We start from the raw sequence: 20,713 nt of genomic DNA, 5'->3' as shown, positions 1-20,713 counted from the left end.
ACAGAAAGCAATTCAACAACTCACACCTGAATACCCTTGAACTTGAGTCATAAAAATTATATTCTGAATATCGGAATTGAACGTGCAGGTATTATACAAAGAAAATACCACTGAATCCCAAAAGTCGTCATTTTACAAATGTACAAATTAAGGAATCTGGCAAGAGTATCAGGAGGGAAGAAACACAAAAGGGGCTTTAGGTGATAATCTCTATGCATTCAAGCTCAGAATATGCACATGAAAATACAAACCGTTGTGTATTTTCTTTCCTTTTTAAAAAGGACAGTAAGGCATTCTCGTTCAGTTGCTATGGGCAGACCTGAAAGGTTTCCGGGGCAGCCGTGCACATGCCTGGAAGCAGAATCAGTAAGCCCCGAAGTAACAGTTTATTTGGTAGTTCTGGAATCACGGACAGAGGAGTTGGTAACTTAGCAGCATTTAAGCTGTTGGAACACAGGCCATTTGACATCACAAGTAAATAGGCTATTCCAGAGAGACCAACGTATTTTATTTTAAGAGAAGTCAAGTCAAGCATTGAAGACAAGCTTTAACGTGTCCACAGACCCGCGGTTCTCAGTGAACTGGCGTGAGGGCCTCGTACAGTCTGTGCGCGGCCAGCTCCACCATCTCCCGGAGGGACTCATCCTCCTCGCTTCCTTCCTCACATTCGACCGTCTGAAAGTGGAAGCACAAACAGGCCTTTCGACCTTAAGTGTCTAGAAGTGCTATAAGGAAGAGAAACTCCTCTTTAAGAAGGGTCATTTCCGGTGGGGGGGGAGGGAGGCCACAGGGACTCTCAAGAACCCGAACCGCGACACCACACGCTGGGGGGCAGGTGCCTGGATGCAGTTTCCCGACAGCACAATGACTGGGTCTCATTAGAGATGTATTTTGGAGAAAAAAAGAATAAACGGACAATCTATGGTGAACTGTATTTACTTCAAAGCCCATATTCTGACCCAGTAAATGATACTACAAGGAAGTTAGTCTTTGTAATACAAATTACTGAGCTCTGGATGTGCTCATCTGCTCAGCATTTGGAAGCTTTTTTTTTTTTTCAGCATTTGGTATTAAATTTGATTTAGGCTTACAATCTTCTAGTTATTTCTCAGCTACAAAACACTATAAGCTGTTTTATTGATTTTTTTAATGTTTATTTTTTGCGATGCCTGGGTGGCTCAGTTGGCTGAGTGTCTGACTTCAGCTCAGGTCATGCACTCGTGGTTTGTGAGTCTGAGCCCCGCATTGCCCCGCGTTGGGCTCTGTGCTGACAGTCTCCCCCTCTGCCCCGCCCCTGCTCGCACTCTGTCTCTCTCTTAAAAGAGACCTGGAGTTCTCAGTGAACTCAGAGAGAGAGAGAGAGAGAGAGAGAGAGAGAGAGAGAGAGAGAGCAAGCGGGAGAGGGGTACAGAGAGAGGGGAACAGAGGATCCAAAGCGGGCTCTACAGTGACAGCAGTGAGCCCGATGTGGGGCTCAAACTCACAACCTGCGAGATCATGACCTGAACGGAAGTCAGATGCTCAACTGGACTGAGCCACCCAGGTTTTATACGCTGTTTTAAAATTTTTTTATCATACCATAAATATTGTTCATATCAAAACTTAGTAAAGAAAAAAAATAACACCCTTATTCTATGACGTAATGATAACTACTGTTAACATTTCAGGGTATAACATTCCAGACTTTTAGCTATACATATATATTTCTTTAAAACCAAAATGGGGTAATTTATCATACTTGCTATCTTGTAACTGTTCTTTCCACTCAATAATGCAGGTGGACACCTGTGCACATTAGTCATCTATATGGCCATCTTCCTGATGGCCTGTATATATATACTTCCCGATATATACAGTACTCCATGTATAAGCACACACCATACACATACTCTATTTATTCGGTTATTTTGTTTACTGTCTCCCACTCTTGGATATTTTGGTCTCTTGCAGTTTTGTTTATATTATAATCACTGCTAAAATGGAAATCCTTGTATATATATCTTTGCTCTATTTTATCATTAACTTGTCTAATTATTTTCTTCTTTTAAGTCCAGTTAAGTGTAATTGTAGATAAAGGCATTTATTTTTTGAGCCTTTCATGCATATCACCAAACTGCCCTGCAGAAAGAACGTGCTGTATCATTTAAAATCGCCTCCCCGCCCCAAACTGCACCTGAGAATAAACTTCCTGTTTTCACCATCGCTGGGTCACAGCACTCTTGTTAACAATCTGTGCCCACATGATCGGCAAACAGTGATATTTCATACTTTCAGTCTGTATTTCCTCTAATTATTAGTGGACTGGATCTGAACATTTGTTTCCTGTGTTTGCTGGCTATCCATCCATATTTCATCTCTAGAGATTCACTTGTTTATGTTCTTAGCTTATTTTTCTACTGGGGTAAGATAAACTCAGTGTCTCCTCAAAGCATCTGTATAGTTACAGAACATAAAAGATATTTAAAACATGTTATTTGCTTAGAACTGTTTTAATCTTCAAAACCAAGCCCGCAAGGAAGATATACTTATTCATTTATGCTTGTGCAATACTTATGTGGGATCTGCGGTGTGAGACCAGAGCAGGCTCGAATCCTATTGTCTGGAACAGCCACTTGGATCTTGCTGGTGCAAACCAGAGAGCGGCTTCTCTGAGAAAATCTAAAACCAACCGGATGCCAAACTAGAGAAAATGCCGGGGTGGATTCAGGCCTCTCGTGGAACAGGAAGACAATGGGGGACTATACACATACCGACGTGTGCTGTGGAGTGCCACGCAAGAACACTTAGACAGGATGGGAAAGAAGCAATAAAGTGGGGGGCCTGCCCGGCTCAGCCGGAAGAGCACCCCACTTCCCATCGCGCTTGAAGTTGTGGGTTCGAGCCCTGCACTGTGTGTCGAGATTGCTTAAAAAATAATTAAAAAATAAATAAAAGAAAAAGCAAGAACGTATGACTTTACGTATAGTAACATAAACCCAGCCTGTGAAAAGCATATGTAGGAAAAATCCGGAAGGACATGTCAGAATGGAAAAGTGTGCTGTCTGGTGTGAGACCAGATCATTTTTGTTCTCGCTTTCTTTCCCAAATGTCTTGATGTGTAGGAAGGAGCAGTTACGTACCCGTGTCTCCAGGTTTATATTAGCAGTTTTTCCATCCACTGTGACACTGAGAATGGAACCGTCTTTTACACTTACACAGTCTTCTCCAAATATGTCCCTTAAGACAAAGACGCAACATTAGTACAAAGTACATTTACAAATAAGTCAAGTACACTTTCATATACTGAGGGAAAAATAATATTGAACATAGCCCCTAATTCCAAAGTAGACGACTTCTATCTATTCCTGAGATGTACTTGATGTAACTTCACGTATTTTGTTAATTTTATAAAATGAGTAAAATCCACAGCTATCATTAAGAATGCTTGCTTCAGGGGTGCCTGACTGGCTCAGTCGGTAGGGCATGTGACTCTTGATCTCAGGGCCACGAGTTCAAGCCCCATGTTGGGCCAAGAGCTTACTTAAATCTTAGTAAGAAGCCCCTTCTACACAGAAGGAAAACGAGACACATGGAAGGGATCTGAAGCCCCAAGGCTGGAAAGCAGCGGAGCTGGTGTTCAAATCCAGGCATCTAGTTGAAGTGGCTCACAAGTCCACAGGCTGTCTGCCCCCTTGAGTCAGTTCCAGAAGCCGCTGAGTCAAACTATTCACTGAGCATCTTTTGTGCGTCAGAAGTCACGAAGACACTGCCTCTGTCATTGAGAAGCTACAGTTTTTTATTTGTTTTATTTTAGAGAATAAGAGAGCACGCACGAGTGGGGAAGAAGGGAGGGCGGAGGGGGAGAAAGAGAGGGAGAGGGAGACAGACAGAGACAGAGACAGAAAGAGGGAGACAGAGAATCTTAAGCAGGCTCCATGCACACCTCGGAGCTCAATCCCATGACCCTGGGATCATGACCTGAGCTGAAATCAAGAGTCAGACACTTAACAGCCACCCAGGCGCCCCTCAAGGAGCTACAGTTTAATCATTAATTCACACATCTGTCCCCATCAGTTACAGGGGCTCCTGCAACAGCAGTCCAATCAGCAGGCTGGACACAGGCAAGAAAAGGCAGTCAGCGAATCTTCGTCAACTATAACAGAAACGGCGGACCACAGAGGTCAGAGGTATCTGGAACTAGCTAGAGTGTTTAGCTGGAAGGATGCAGTTCAAACCACGTAACAGACACAAACTCAGACATCCAGAGCGGTCAAGTAACCTGTCTAAGCCTCACAACCATTAGTGAGTCAGAACTAAATGCCAGCTGCCTCCTCCCCGCCCTCTGCCTTGCTCACCCTTGTGGGGCAATAATTGGGGCAACACTTACTGGAGCATGATCTCCAACCTTTTGCTGTAAACGTGCATTTCTAATTTTTTAGAAACCTTCTGTACTGCACCTGGGGGGAAAAAAAAGCAAGAGTTCAATTTCCAAATTCTTATTGAAAAGAATTCCCGAGTCAGTGATCTGAACACAGTTATTGATAAGGTAATTAACTATGGAATCCTTCAAGTGACCAACACTCCATCTACCTGCTGCGGCAAACTGCTTTTTTGTTCTTGTTAAACAAAGAACACAAAATGACATTGAAGATGATTTCAAATTTTATTTGTAATGTTTCTCAAACTTTTCCACATTTCCTTTGTGAGTGAAGTGAAATCGTGACTCCAGGAGTTCTAGGGGCACATCCGTGCTCAGAGATCTCTAAAGTTTTTGCTTTACCTAAAACATTATACACATTTAGCACTGTACTATATATAATGCACCTGTAATGATTTTACTAAAATTAATATTTAAAATCATTTGCCAATTAGGGGGTACCTGGCTGGCTCAGTTGGTGGAACGTGTGACTCTTGATCTCAGGGTTATAAGTTCGAGCCACACACTGTGTGTAGAGATTACTTTGAAGAAAAAAATCTTTAAGAAATGGAATGAAATAAAATGACTTGTCAGATTACTTAGCTTCCCCTTCCCAAAACAATATGATGGTTCAGGAAGATGATCTGGAGTTTCAAGTGTGCCCAGGGACATAGCCATCTCCCAGGCTATCACCAGCAATAAAACAGTACAGAACTATCTGGCCGTTCCTTACAAAGTTATTTTGCCATAAAAAGGAGTGAACACTGATTCATGCTACAGCGATGAACCTTGAAAGCATTATGCTAAGTGAAAGAAGCCGGTCACAAAAACCCATGCTTTATAATTCTATTTATATGAAGTGTCCAGAAGAGGCAAATCCATAGAGACAGTAGATTAGTGGTTGTTTGGGGGATTATAGCTAGAGATACGGTGTCTCTTTGTGGAGTGATGTAAATGTTTTATTTAAAAAAAAAAAATTTTTTTTTTAACGTTTATTTATTTTTGAGACAGAGAGAGACAGAGCATGAATGGGGGAGGGTCAGAGAGAGAGGGAGACACAGAATCTGAAACAGGCTCCAGGCTCTGAGTTGTCAGCACAGAGCCCGACGCGGGGCTCGAACTCACGGACTGCGAGATCGTGACCTGAGCTGAAGTCGGACACCCAACTGACTGAGCCACCCAGGCGCCCCAGATGTAAATGTTTTTTTTTTTTTTAATTTTTAATTTTTAATTTTAAAAAAAAAAATTTTTTTTTTCAACGTTTTTTATTTATTTTTGGGACAGAGAGAGACAGAGCATGAACGGGGGAGGGGCAGAGAGAGAGGGAGACACAGAATCAGAAACAGGCTCCAGGCTCCGAGCCATCAGCCCAGAGCCTGACGCGGGGCTCGAACTCACGGACCGCGAGATCGTGACCTGGCTGAAGTCGGACGCTTAACCGACTGCGCCACCCAGGCGCCCCAAGATGTAAATGTTTTAAAGTTGACTGTGGTGAATCTACTCTCTGGAAGAGTCAAATTGTCATTTCTTCTAAATTACTCTATAAGTCAGATGATAATAACTCTGATTAATTTTAATTCATGAGTCTTTTTCCTTTTTAAAAAATGTAGATATCGGGTTGTCTGGGTGGCTCAGTCGGTTAAGCATCCAACTCTTGGTTTCAGCTCAGGACATGATCTCACAGTTCGTGGGATTGAGCCCCGTGTCGGGCTCCGTGCTGATGGTGTGGACCCTGCTTGGGATTCTCTCACAGCAAGAAAAGGCAGTCAGCGAATCTTCGTCAACTATAACAGAAACGGCGGACCACAGAGGTCAAAGGTATCTGGAACTAGCTAGAGTGTTTAGCTGGAAGGATGCAGTTCAAACCACCCTTTTCCTGCTTGTGCTCTCTCTCTCTCTCAAAATAAATATTTAAAAAAATGTAGGTCTCATTGACATAGAACATCATAGTAGTTTCAGATATACAACATAATGATTTGATATTGGTATACATAGCAAAATGATCACGGTAAGTGTAGTTAACCATCCATCACAACACACAGTCACAAAAGTTTTTTTTTCCTTGTGATGACACGGTTTCATGAGTTTTAACTAAATATACAACAAACCAGATGCCAGCCTAGAAAGCTATATAATAAAACTTTATACTTCAACTATGATCAATTCTATTAAGTATCATATAAGCACTTAACTGACATGTAAAATCTCATAAAAGACAGCATTAAAAATATTTAAGCCATGAAACTATTAAAAGAAACTTTCAAAAATGTGAGTGCACATGTATGTATATTTGCATATTTATTACTAATATTTAATAAGCTCCTCAGATACCTAAGATTACACTGTGTATAATGTGAAATCATAGTTATACACGTATAACTGCCCTTAGTAGTGGGTGTGTCAAAACAGGACACAGGTGCAGAAGAATGTAATGGAATGTAAGAACATAAAATAATATATTTTGAAAAATAAGCTCTGCTGTGCGTCCTCGTCCTCAGTGAGAAGGGATACAGAAATTGAAGTCGGGGCTAAACACACACACAGACAGAAATACAAGTTTCCAGAATCTGAACCCAAGTGTCAACAGGCTAAGAAATTAAAGGGGAGCGAATTAAAGGGGATGCTAGCAACACAGAATGCTAGCGAAATTTAATGCTAGCGAAATTAAAGGGGATGCTAGCAACACAGAATCAGACTGTTCACAGAAGTTGCCTCTCAAATGGACTTGGCAAACTTCTGGAAATGGCCAGATCGTGTTTTAGGCTTTGTGAACCACATGGTCTCTGCTGTTAACTACTCAACTCTGCTGTGGCTGCTCAAAGAGCAGCACTAGACGGTATGTAAACAAACGGGCATTGCTGTTTCAATAAAACTTTATAAAAACAGGTGGAGGGCTGGACTTGGCTCGTGGGCCTCAGTTGTTGACTGTGCTCTAACACGTTAAAATACCATGTTTGGATACGACAAAGTCAATTCTTGTCACAAGAAACGTACAGTATGAACGTCCTTAACTGCCCCCTGTGCAGCAAATGAAAAGAGGGAGTGTGTCAGTCCTTGTAATATTTTCCAGATTCTGAAGAAGCAAGTACTACCTAGTAAACCCTGTCACTTAGCCCTGAGGGTGACAGCAGGGCTCCATGCTAAGGTATCACTTCCTGAGTCACTCCTTGGGTCACTGTCTTCTCTCTGTAAAATTCATCTGTTTTCTCTCACCCTCTGTATCTGACCCAGCAGGAAATACTGCTGGCTTGACCTTCGACGTATCTCCAGAATCCAACCACTTTCTGCCACCAGCACCACTCCCACCCTCCCCGGAGTGCTACCTCCTACCTGCAGGGCCACAGGAGCTCCAACCTGAAACATCTGCTTTCTTACTTGCCCTCCCCAATCTCCTCTCAACAAGCACCACAGCAATCCTTTAAAAACCTTACAGTATTACTCAATATTACAGTATTACACTTTACTCAGACTACAAGTCCAAAGTCCTTCCAATGGCCCACAGAACCCTACACGTCTGCCCCCACTCCAAACCCCGTGAGGCTGCCACAGCGCTAACATATCCGCTCCTAAAGCATAACAATCTGCTTTGTTTGCGGTACCTGAAGCACCTAGAAGAGTACCTGCCAAACAGAAGGTGCTCAATCAGTATGTGTCAAATGAATATGCGAGCCCCTCACTACTCCAGAAGAAAATAGTATCCTTTTCATGTAACACAAAGTAGGCAAGAACGAGGGAAGATAGGCCAGCCAGCTAATTTAGCACAAGAAACTCATGGAAAAAAACCCATTCCTACTTGTCTGCAATGAATCTCTGCTGAAATGCCCAGAGGCTAACTTTAGGGAGAAATGTTTATATAATTATTGTCACTGAAAATGGATCACTAATAATAGTTGCTTCTGACTCAACGACCATCAATCAGAGTGAAGGTGCATTTTCACGCTGGATCAGAGCACTAAGAAAAATACCCGGTGTAAGGTCGGACCTTAGGATGGCTCACACGTTCCTTCGCTACAACACAGACGGGAAACACGAAGCCCGACCGTGTCCTCAGCAAAGTGGGCATCAACACCGAAAGGTGAGCCCACGAAAAACCCCGCGTGTAATCCTTGGGTTCTTGTCCCCTGCGTTTCGCGCCGTCCCTTGTTGCGCTGCTCCTAACTGCTGTGCCACTAATTAGTGGTGGCCTCTGTAAAAGGTCCCCTCTCCTACCCCCCCCCCCCACCCTGCACTTCGTCCTTTACATTTGTATCACCTAAGATAAGCAAAATGTAAAACCGTCAAATAAGAGAAAACTGACAACTGCCTTTAAAACTGTTCTGGCCTGGGCGTGTTTTGTGCTCCAGGGCAGAGACTGGGACGCTGAAAGAGCATCCTGTGAGAATCCGAGCTGGATGTTCTCCTGTGGCCTGTATGAACACACAGCTCCCTCCCCGACATTAGGTGCACACAGGGGGATCCATTTCCCATTGATTCAATTAGAACACATGATCAGTGGTGCCCAAATTGAAATTTTTAGTGTTACTCAAATTCAAATGCTTACCTCAGATGAGTAATTTACACTTGTCTAGGTATTTATTCATTCCAGAATTTAGTTGTTATAAGAAGATGCATTATGAACTAGTCAGTAAACATTTTTTCTTTCTGAAATCAAATACTACTAACCCATTTTTTATTTTTTTTTATTTTTTTTATTTTAAGAAAGAGAACTATTCTATCAGAGAACAAGATCTGAGGCTAGGAGAGGGGTACAGGCTGGCTTTTATTTCAGGCTGGCCCCTGAAATTCTTCAGGGTGACTTCCTCCCATAGTAGCAAAAAGGGCTACTCTATATGCCAATGATGCATACCTTAAGACACGTTTAATATTGATTTATGTATAAAATAGAATAAAACTATGAAGAAATAACACAAAGGTATCTTTACTAACACAAAGATATCTTTCTTTGACTGAAAGTTGCTACGTACCAAGAAAACAAAAAGTGGTTGCAAAATTGTCCTATAGAGAGATTCCATTCAGTTCAACAAGTTTTACTAAATACGTATAAGGCAGCATTATTTTTTATTAGACATGCTGGCTCAATTCAGCAATACTTTGGAATTTCTGTTAAACTGTTTTTAAGAGGACTATTACTAAGGAATTTTATCTTTGTGTTCATGGCAACCAGAATTTTGGCAATAGCACAAGTAAAGACCCAAAACAGAAAGTAAAATATTAGTAATCTGCATTGTTCTACATATATTATATCTTAAAGGTGACAGGAAGGGGAAAATCAGATTTCAAGTTCTAGGACTCTGTCTTCTGCTTTTTAGTTCACAGACCACGGGAGAAGCCAAAGAATTAATTGATAAAAATGAAATAATGTTATACCTTTCCTGATTTTCGGGTTTGACTGAACTTCCAGGATCACGGTTGTTACTGTATCCGCATACATATCGTTGGAAGGGTTTGCTAACCACTGGGAAGCAAAAGGCAGAATTAGGAAGGTAGGAATACAGCTAACCACAAAAGACTGTACATATGGGACTTCTGTTTCTAGCATTTTCCACTGACATTAACTAATTGTTTCCTAAAACTAATAATGCGGGACTTCTCTAATGTCCTGATAACAATAGTAACATGTCCTGAGCACTTCCTCTGCGGCAGGGGCCTGATACCCATTCCCTCATTTAATCCTCCTACCCAGCACCTTCGTCTCACAGAGGTCACTGGTGTGAGGTGACCGGTGGGGACTGCTGGCAGCGGGCCGAGCCCTAAGCACCGTGTTTCAGAAGCACGCCCAGCGCCGGCACAGGGTAGTATCTCGAAACATGTACTTTTGTTTCTCACACGAAGCCGAAGCCTAGGACCCTGACACTTGTGCACATGCCTGGTGGGTGTTCCAAGATAGTTTTCCAGGCCTGCCAGGCCAGGGAGAGAGCAGGTGAATCACTTCAGGAACACGTGTCTTCCCTACCTGTTACCTTTTCAAAAAGCGCTTTTACAAGCGTTGTGAGGCACTTGAAAACCTTTCTCTGAGACGCTCTTGGACATGTTAATTCCAGGGAATACAAGTACAGCATTTAGTAGAAAGAGCTAAATGAACGTCTCTAATAATTTTTCCCTTTCCTAGGGCAGTAATGTTTATGTATTATTGTGTCTGACATCGTGTTATAGACAACTACTCCTTCTGACACTTTCTTCAGTTACTTTCATCTTTATGAATCAAATTTCAACTTAAATCCCAGAACTGCAGTGGAACCCGAGTTGGCAGATCTTTTTTAGTTTTAAAAAATAATGTGTATGAACAAAATAGCGCACCGTCTAGCTGGGAAATTTACATGCAATTCTCCCTGAGGCAGAGAACGAAACCAGGCACCTCCCTGGATCATTCAGTTCGAGGATTCACTCTACAAGTCCTTCTTTGAACCGGACAGATGCCAAGCTATCAAAATCAACCATCAAATTAATTTGGTGTCTGGGTTCCAAATTCCCCCTGTAGGAATTTAAAATTCTAATAGTAGAAACCACACTCAGTGGTTTCTAGCCTTTGTGTATTTGGGTCATTTTAATATTGCTTATTTGAATTTTCAAAATTCCACTGTCTTAAAAGTGTTAACATGACAAGTCTATTTGTTTCAATGTAACAATTTGATTTTTCTCTTGAGAATGTCGGATGTTCTGATGTAACTGAAGACATCCAGGGCCAACACAAAATTAGTTGAAACTTCTCATCTGAGAGACCTATACTCACTACACATGCTAAATATTAAGCCTTAATTTAATACTAGTTTTTATGTTACTAGAACTACATAGAAAATGCCCAGCGAGGTCATATTTAAAGCTGGTCTTGGAAAAAAAACATGCATGGATATATTTTCCAGTAATTTTTTTCTTGAGAACAAATTTTCTCTACAATTATATGTGAAGTCTTAAAACTTTTTTCCCCTCTTTGTTTAGGTAAATGATCTTATCTTACTTCTAATACCACCATTCCTGGTTCCTGTATTACAGTAATATTTTTGAATACTTTCAGAGCAGGTTTTTCTTGAATTTCTAATTCTTCCACATCACCTGAAAAAAGGAAGTAATATTAAGATGTATATAATTTTCTGATAATCTTCCAGAGGCATCATTAGTCCTTTGTTTATAGAGATAGCTGAAATAAATCTGATTCACAATGAAAAAATTAATTACTCATTTGAATAGTGAGATTTCAAATAACTAAGTTTTATATTGATTGCTTACAGCAACTGAAAGATCTCAACATGTATTATAAAAATTCATATAATGAGGCAGGATTTACCTGGGACATGAAACATTTTATCAGTTGCAAACTTTGGTGATTGTTAAATATCTGTGTTTACATAAGAGATTTAGTCACTAGCATCTTTTTTTTTTTTTTCTTTTTTTTTTTTTTAACGTTTATTTATTTTTGAGACAGAGACAGAGCATGAACAGGGGAGGGGCAGAGAGAGAGGGAGACACAGAATCCGAAGCAGGCTCCAGGCTCTGAGCTGTCAGCACAGAGCCCGACGCGGGGCTCGAACTCACGGACCGTGAGATCGTGACCTGAGCCGAAGTCAGACACTTAACCGACCGAGCCACCCAGGCGCCCCGTCACTAGTGTCTTAATACTCCACCAGTATCTTTTTTTTTTTTAAATTTTTTTTCTTTTTCAACGTTTTTTTTTTTATTTTTTATTTTTGGGACAGAGAGAGACAGAGCATGAACGGGGGAGGGGCAGAGAGAGAGAGGGAGACACAGAATCGGAAACAGGCTCCAGGCTCCGAGCCATCAGCCCAGAGCCTGACGCGGGGCTCGAACTCACGGACCGCGAGATCGTGACCTGGCTGAAGTCGGACGCTTAACCGACTGCGCCACCCAGGCGCCCCTTTTTTTTTTTTTTTTTTTTTAAATTTTTTTTCAACGTTTTTTTTATTTTTTATTTTTGGGACAGAGAGAGACAGAGCATGAACGGGGGAGGGGCAGAGAGAGAGAGGGAGACACAGAATCGGAAACAGGCTCCAGGCTCCGAGCCATCAGCCCAGAGCCTGACGACCACCAGTATCTTAAAATCTGACATGAGACTAGTCAACTACTGCCAATAGTCACCTCTTCCTTCTGTCTTCATAAGCTTAATCATTCTTTAGGGAAATTCTATTGTCTAAGAGGAGGCTTTTCTGGTCCTCCCAGTCACCTCTTAATTAAGAATTAACTCAGACATATTTTATTAACTTTCTATGTTATGACCTGTAATTCTCATGTGAAGATGAAGCAAAAAAAGATTTTCTTTCTACTGATTTATTTTATAGTAATATTTTGCTATTTGAATAACGAAGAGCACATTAATAGAAAGTAATTTAAATTGTTCCCGCTTTGGGGTGCCTGGGTGGCTCAGTCTGTTGAGTGTCAGACTTCGGCTCAGGTCATCTCACAGCTTGTGGGTTTGAGCCCCGCACTGGGCTCTGTGCTGATAGCTCAGAGCCTGGATCCTGCTTCAGATTCTGTGTTTCCTTCTCTCTCTGCCCCTTCGCTACTTGTGCTGTCTCTCAAATATAATAAATAAACATTAAAAAACAATTATAGAAAAAAAATTAAAGTGTTCCTGCTTATTAGAGGGCATCCACGCCTTTTAACTTAGTCATTGCCTCTCATTATGTTAATACATAAAAATCTAACTCAAATGATCTAATATGAAAACAGAATAGGTTTACTGTTTTATTGGCCTTTGGCCAGTGTTCGTTGTTCTTCTAAAACCTGCCGTATAGACTGGCACTGATGGAACCAGAAAACCTATTTTCACTGAACAAAGAAAAGAGATAGATAAAATTTAGAAGAGTAAACTAAAGTGGATTTTAAACATGAGCAGCAAAGGTTACTGATATTTTTAGAATTTTCAGTGGATGAAAGCTAAGAAGTATAATGCAATTAAAAAAAACTTAGGAGTATATTTTCAAAAATTTACCCAAAGGTGATAACATGTCCAAGTGAAGTGCACATAACATCTGTGCAATTCTGAGACAACAACCCAAATGGAACAGTCTCCTTTCCTGGGTATATACTTCTCTTACTCAAAAGCAGAAAACAATTAGGTGAATTTCAATAAATACCCACCTGTCAACTTCTGTAGCTGGTAATAGAGCAAATTAAAAGGACCAGTATACGGAATGGCTTGGGTCTGTTTCACAGTGCTCATGGCCAAGTCAGTATAATCTGAAGAGGAAATGAGAATAGATACACTTTAAGTAACAATACAGGTCGCAGAAAATAGAGCCTGTAAACACATACACGAGTAGAGAGAAATTAAAGCAAAGTAAAGGAGAACTTATTTTTGAGAAAGCTTAGAAGATGCTCCTTAATTGGTTCCTGCCCTACATTCCCCCCTTAACTCCCCACATGCACCCCCCACTAGTTAGCTTCTGCTTCAGCCGTAAGAAAGCAGCCTCACTGCCCTCAAAAAACCAGGTCCCTGGAGATCTCCGAGCCAGGGCACCAGCTGTCCTCTGCTTTCTTCTGGGCCAGGCAACCCCGGCAATCCTTCACCACCTGCCACAAGGGCTACCTGGTTTGCAAAACTTGTTCCGACTTGTCTGGGTCCGTTCTCTCCTCATGCACTTACCATGCACCTCTCTGTCACTCGTCAGTGCTGGGACTAGCTCTTGACAAGGCTGCGCCTCTCCCCAGACAGCCTTCCAGGGGCTGGCACCATGCTCTGTAGCATACCTTTAGTCCTCCAACGCCTGGCACAGTGCCTGGCACAGAGTAAGATCCACTAACCGCTGGATAGAGAACAAGTTACACCCCACTGTGTGATGGGCTAGAAGCTGACAGCTGGCCCAGCTCAGATGAATCCCTAAACACTGCTATTTCTTCCTCCTTCATAAGGTGCTCATACTCTGTTATGGCTACCTGCATAAAACTGAGCACCGTTATTGCAGATAATAATACCATATTTACTGTGAAAGCAGTGACGGCTCAGCATTTACACAGGCACACGACATAAAGGCCCAGCAAGGAACGTACAACTATAGGTCACAAAGACCAAAATGCGTGTGTGTGTCGGGGGTGGGGTTGCGGGGGGCATTCAAGTTTACGTTAGAAAACAAAAGTACCAGGACTCCACTGTAAAAGGTGGAAAACAGGCTTGTAAAGGGTCAGCAGCAGCAGTCAACCTGTCTTAGAGGTCAACTTATGTTCCCAATTAAGAAAAAAGTTATTTTGCAAAGAATTCAAACATTTAAGTAGTTCAAGGAAGATTTTTTTTTTCCCCCGTAAAACTATGTGGATCATTAATTCATCAATTTCTATTTTATTATTTGGCTGCTACTTAAGATTTGGCCATTAGTATGAAAAGTTTTCACAGATTTTCTTTCAATATTAAAATAACTGATATTTGATGTTTAATAGTATACTTACTGGAGAGGTCACAAGGAGAAAGTATGTGGTAATTAAAGTTTCTTTTAACAAGTATTCCTGAGACCCGCTGGCCTTGTTCTGGTTTTTTGTCTGCTAAAAAGCCCATGACCTATTATTAAAAAAAAAAAAAACACAAAAAACTTGAAGAAAACAGAATCTTGGAAAATGCAATTATTTAGATATTCAATCACAATGATGACCATCTGACATGTGAACCATGAAAATGACATGAATTTTAACACGAAAAATAAAAAATGTTATATAGGTCTATGATGAGGACAGGAACAGAGCCACCAAGAGACGAAAGGCAAGAGTCACGGGGCAGATCTGGCAAGAAGAGCTAGGTTCAGTTCAGTTCCGATCAGTTCAGCAACCAAGTAAACGTACAGGTGCTGGGGCCTCCGAAAGCTGTCAACAGTTGTAATATGGTGGGAAGGCTGCAGGTGCAGGCCAGAAATGTACGTGCTCCTGCACGCTGGTTTAGGCCTCGTACACGGTGAGCTCCCTCATGCAAAGGTGCAAGTCTATACTAGGCTCAACACTAGCAGAGGAGGAGCATCTTTGGATAGAGAGGTCAACAGAGATAGGTGATATCTCATCAATAAAGATAAGATTTTGCCAATATCTGTCCATAAAGACAGGTGTTGAAGAACTCCTACGACCAAGGGGCAAGAATTTTTAAAAGAATGATTGCTCAAAAACTAACAAAACCAAACACCTTACAAGCATGAAACCCAACTTTCTTAAATGTGACTGGTCTTCGCTACTAATAAGTGAACCCAAAGAGGAAAAAGCCGGTGTATTTCATACTTGTTTCCTCTCATCAAGTAAGACAAAGAGCAGCCAGGCAGTGGTAACAGCGTTTGCTCTTATAACTGTATGAGGGGACAAAGCTCTACGTCAGATGATAATGTCAGGGTGACTTTTCCCTTAAGTGCTGGTGAGGTAATGAAAGCAGCACTGCCCCCAGGAGACCGATCTTAAATACAGGGATGGCCCAGATGCCGAGAAGCTGGGTGAGCTTGTCTGCCTGCGCACGAGCACCTCAGAGAGCAAGACCGAGAGAGCGAGGATTCCTCTGACTTCGCCCGCTGCGGCCGGCCGTGCCGAGCGCGTGGTTTCCAATGTGCTGATTTATTAACATACATACAACTGGCTGGCCTGACACGCGTACAAGGTGAATGGCTTTTCTGATAGTTCTCTGTGGATCTGCTTCCCTTCACCTACTTCTGAGTTTCTGTTTTGCATGGTTGAGGATGGCTGCTGTAAAAGACTTCACCGTAAGTAAAGTGACTGCACTTAGGAGAAAAAAAACTAGAGCTAATGATTTTAAGTAACCACACCTATGGCTGAAATCACAGAACCACATTCTAATACAAAGCTATATGTGGTATATCAATACCTGTACAAAGAAACAGGTATTGACAACAGTTTCTCTATGCATATACACAAGTTATATATAAGTGACATACATATCTATACTGTGTTCCCAGTTCTGTAGTTGAAACTTTTTAAAATGCTGCGTACTGTATTTCTTGAAGATTTATAATGCATAATGGCATAATAAAACTCTGAAAAGTCCAGCGGTAAAGAAAACAGCTTATTTTTGTTCAACTCCGCTTCTCCTAAATAGTCTGACTATAAAACCTCTCCTCCCTCCCTCTCAACCAGCAGAGTCTGGGAAATCAGCTCTCAGATTGCCAACTGAATACGTTTTCCTATAGGTATAAGATTGCTTCCATTAAAAAGTTTTGTGAACAGGAGTCAATACAACCCTCTGTTCTTCTCTGGCAACAAAAGCCTCACGTCCTTTCTTCCCCCTCAAACTCAACTGCAAGGAAGGATATTCCTCAATTAGTCTTCTTATATCTGGCTCATTATATATTAAAAGAATTGCTGTAAATTTGCTCATTAAAACATGTCTGATATTTAAAACCAGATAAATCATTAAAAAGTTTCCCTTAGAAGTATCTTAAAAAAAATCTTAACAGAAGGGGTGCCTGGGTGGCTCAGTCGGTTAAACGTCCGACTTTGGCTCAGGTCATAATCTCACAGTTTGTGAGTTCAAGCCCCACATCGGGCTCTCTGCTGTCAGCACAGAATTGGCTTCAAATCCTCTGTCCCCCTCTTTCTCAGCCCCTCCCCTGCTCACACACACTCTTTCTCTCTCAAAAATAAATAAACATTTAAAAGAAAAAAAATCTTCACAGGAGGCACAAATGTGGATACCTTATAGTATCGCTCTGAAGTCTCAGGTAAGATTTTTAACGATTTTATTTATCTTTTTAAATGTTTATTTATTTTAAGAGACAGAGATAGAAGGTGAGCAGGGAAGGGCAGAAAGAGGGTAACAGAGAATCCCAAGCAGGCCCTGTGCTGTCAGTGCACAGCCTGACTCAGGGCTTGAACTCATGAACCATGAGATCATGACCTGAGCAGAAATCAGTAATTGAACGCTTAACTGAGTCACCCAGGCGCCCCTTTAACTATTTTTAAATTCTGAAAATACTATATTTCAACATCAAAAAAGGACAAATTTTTGTAAGTTCCATCATACCACATATGTTTAAAGACACAGACCTATCTATCTTTACATTCTCTGGGAGAAGGACCAGTAGACATTATACTGTATGAGATGTAGTAATAAAACAGTAATGAATTTCCTTCCTCAGATACAGGAATGAAAAGGAAGTGGAGATGTGGTTTAAAAAGCTATCAAACTCAACTGCATTAAGATCTAACGTACTTGAAAATTTTCTATGTGAAGAAATGAACTAGAAGAATCAGAAGAAGACCTAAAAGAGCATAAGGAAACAATTCCTTCAGTTCCTTTTTTTAAAATGCTTATTTATTTTGAGAGAGAGAGAGAGAGAGTGAGCGAGTGAGCAAGGGGAGGGCCAGAGGGGAGAAAGAGGGAGAGAGAGAATCCCAAGCAGGCTCCAACCATCAGTGCAGAGCCCGACTCGGGGCTCAATCCCACGGAGACATGACCTGAGCCCAAATCAAGAGTCGGACGCTCAAATGACTGAGCCACTCAGGCACCCCAAGATAAAATTCTTTTTTTAAAAAAAAATATATTTAATTTTATTTTTTTAAATGTTTATTTTTGAGATAGAGAGAGACAGACAGACAGACAGACAGACACGGATTATGAGCAGGGGAGGGGCAGAGAGAGAGGGAGTTACAGAATCTGAAGCAGGCTCCAAGCTCCAGGCTGTCAGCACAGAGCCCAAGGCGGGGCTTGAACTCATAAACCATGAGATCACGACCTGAGTTGAAATCAGACGCTTAACCAACTGAGCCACCCAGGTGACCCCAGGAGAAAATTCTTATAGTATACTAAGTAAACAGAAATCATCATTAAGCACATTATCTTGCTTTGATTAAAAGAAGGCTGTATTTTTAAGTATACATTTCCCTTTAGAAAAGACCTGGGTAAGATTAGAAACCACAGCCTTTTACCTTGGCTAGCTTTTCTCCTCTGAAATTCAAGGTCACAGCTTCTGTATTCCGCGGATTATGAACCTCTATGTGAACTTCATCGTTATCTTCATATTCTCGAATCAGGGCTGCTTTCAATCTGGCCATTTCATTTTGTTCTCCATGGACTAAAATCTACACAGAATGAATTTTCAGAGAGCACAGGGAAACACTCTTAGTGTGGGTTAATGATGGCCCCTATCTGACTTAAATATTGAAACACGTATACTCGAAATTATTAAGCTGAACTACTTTGAAGGATCTCCAGTCAATCAAACTTGTATAGGTATTTTCATTCTGTTTGGCCTTAAAAATCCTGAAGTGGAACTATCTTAAGAGAGAGTAAAGAAACTTCAACTTCAGTTTTTTGCCACTAACAAGACATACAACTTGGTGGATGCCGGACTTTTTCTAGACTTTCCGTACTCAACTGCAAAGGGCTGGACCACGTGACTTCTGTAAACTCCACAGCCTCTACCAGCTTTAGATACATGATTCCTGTATGAAACTATTGCCACTCCTACTAATGAAGAAAACACCCATAGTTTTCTTCACATTTCTTAATACAAGCCTGTTTGTTTTTTTTTTAAGTTGACTTATTTTGAGAGAGAGAAAAAAATCCCAAGCAGGCTCTGCGCTGTCAGCACAGAGCCCAATGCAGGGCTCCAACTCACAAACCAGGAGATCATGACCTGAACCGAGATCAAGAGTCGGACGTTTTACTGAGCCACCCAGGTACCCCATCTTAATACAAGGCTTTCTAAAGAAGCTTTTTATAGGAGATAACAAAGACCTTTGATATTTTCTTCTGTTTATTATAGTAATACCAAATAAAATATTTCAGAACCAAATGAAATTGTGTTTGAGGGGTATTGACGACAATTGCATCAGATACCAGTCTCTTCCTATTCACTTTTATAACCTATATTTTACAAGACAGATCATCCTTAATGTATAGATTGCTGCCTGGGCTAACAGAAGCCAACCCGGCCTCACTACTAGACCTAGCAAAGAGTCCAGGCTTCGAGGCCTGGCTGCTTAAACACAACGCCCGGCTCTTCGAACACTTACTAGGCTCCGTAAACTTGAGCAAGTTAATGTAACATCTCGGTTTTCTCATCTATAACCAGTTGTTGGTTGTAAGGAGTAAGCAAGTTGATACACGTAAAACATGAGTACAGGGGTGCCGGGGTGGCTCGGTTGGTAGAGCACGCACTCTTGATGTCAGGGTTGAGAGTTCAAGCCCCACGCTGGGCCAGAGATTACTTCGAACATGAGTACAGTACCTGGCACGTGGTAAATAATAACTCATAGCTGTTGCTCATTATTACTACTAACACTATTGTTACATTATCATGTAGACATACTTTTGCTGACCTGGTTACTGAAGGAAGGTAAGCATCGAGCTGAATCCAGGAATTTTAACTGTCAGCAGAGAGAGAGCCTGAAGAGCAATGAAATGGCCTGAGGATGAGGTGGTGACACCAGAGAGAAAGGGCAGTACAACACTCCCTCCCTGGCTTGAAAATGTGGGGGGAAATATCCATAAACCACATACGCTAGGAAACACCTGTAAGGAGCCTGCGCTGTAGCTCAATTCGACCGTTCATGATGCTAAAAAGGAGAGGGATTTTTCCCCACCCGAGAATCTGCTTCCTAAGTAAGGACCAATGGGAAAATATCTGTGAGGACTACCATGCTAGAAAGAACTCACAAACGAACGAAAAAGCACATGAAGGGATGCTCAACATCATCAGTCGTTAGGAAGTGGAAATCAAAACCACAATGAGATACCGCTTCACACTTACTAGAATGACTATAATTAAACAAAGGCAACTAGCAAGGGTTGGCATGGATATGGGGTAACCGGCATCCTTGTGCACTGCTGGGGGGAAAGTAAAATGGTGAGGCCACTACGGGAAGGGTTAGTGAGTCCTCAAAAAGTTAACAACACACGATCCAGTGATTACACTCTTTGGCATATGTGCAAAGGAACAGAAAACAGAGACTCAGATTCTTACAGGCCCACGTTCACTCTAGCGTTACGTGTTCATTGGCAGATGTGCAGGCAAAATGTGGGACCTACACACAACGGACTGTTATTTTCATCCACACAGAGGAATGAAGTTCTGATACATGTTACGATAACAGATGAACCTTGGACATATTATATATATTTTATATGAGTTCACGGACATGAAATATCTAGAATAGGCAAATTTACGGAAGTTAATTAGAGGTTACCTGGGGCTGGGGAGGAGGAAATGGAAAATTTTTGCTTAACAGGTACAATTTCTTTTTGGGGTGATGAAAAAGTTTTAGAAATATTTAGTGGTGATGGCTGTACAATACTGTGAATGTAATTAATGCCACTGAATTGTACACTTAAAAAATGGTTAAAATTACAAGTTTTATGTTATATATATTTTGCCACGATAAAAA

At 41.4% G+C, this 20,713-nt stretch overlaps 1 protein-coding gene across 2 annotated transcripts in view; it reads right to left on the bottom strand.

The window, feature by feature from the left end:
• Positions 1 to 42: 42 nt before the first annotated feature.
• The window catches only part of CPSF3 (cleavage and polyadenylation specific factor 3), a 40,702-nt gene continuing 20,031 nt past the window's right edge, over positions 43 to 20,713 (bottom strand). For both annotated transcript variants that reach the window (XM_060648146.3, XM_060648154.3), the window contains exons 11-18: positions 18,254 to 18,406; positions 14,792 to 14,900; positions 13,490 to 13,588; positions 11,352 to 11,446; positions 9,764 to 9,851; positions 4,367 to 4,436; positions 3,120 to 3,216; positions 43 to 675 (exon numbers count right to left, since the gene is read on the bottom strand). In XM_060648146.3, the coding sequence (XP_060504129.1) occupies positions 574 to 675; positions 3,120 to 3,216; positions 4,367 to 4,436; positions 9,764 to 9,851; positions 11,352 to 11,446; positions 13,490 to 13,588; positions 14,792 to 14,900; positions 18,254 to 18,406 (813 nt within the window). In that variant the 3' untranslated portion in view covers positions 43 to 573. The remainder of the gene's footprint in view (positions 676 to 3,119; positions 3,217 to 4,366; positions 4,437 to 9,763; positions 9,852 to 11,351; positions 11,447 to 13,489; positions 13,589 to 14,791; positions 14,901 to 18,253; positions 18,407 to 20,713) is intronic.

This window comes from Panthera onca, chromosome A3 (genome assembly GCF_046562875.1).
Source record: "Panthera onca isolate mPanOnc1 chromosome A3, mPanOnc1 haplotype 2, whole genome shotgun sequence".
Classification (NCBI taxonomy): Eukaryota; Metazoa; Chordata; class Mammalia; order Carnivora; family Felidae; genus Panthera; species Panthera onca.
This window is presented reverse-complemented; position numbering and strand designations above follow the sequence as displayed.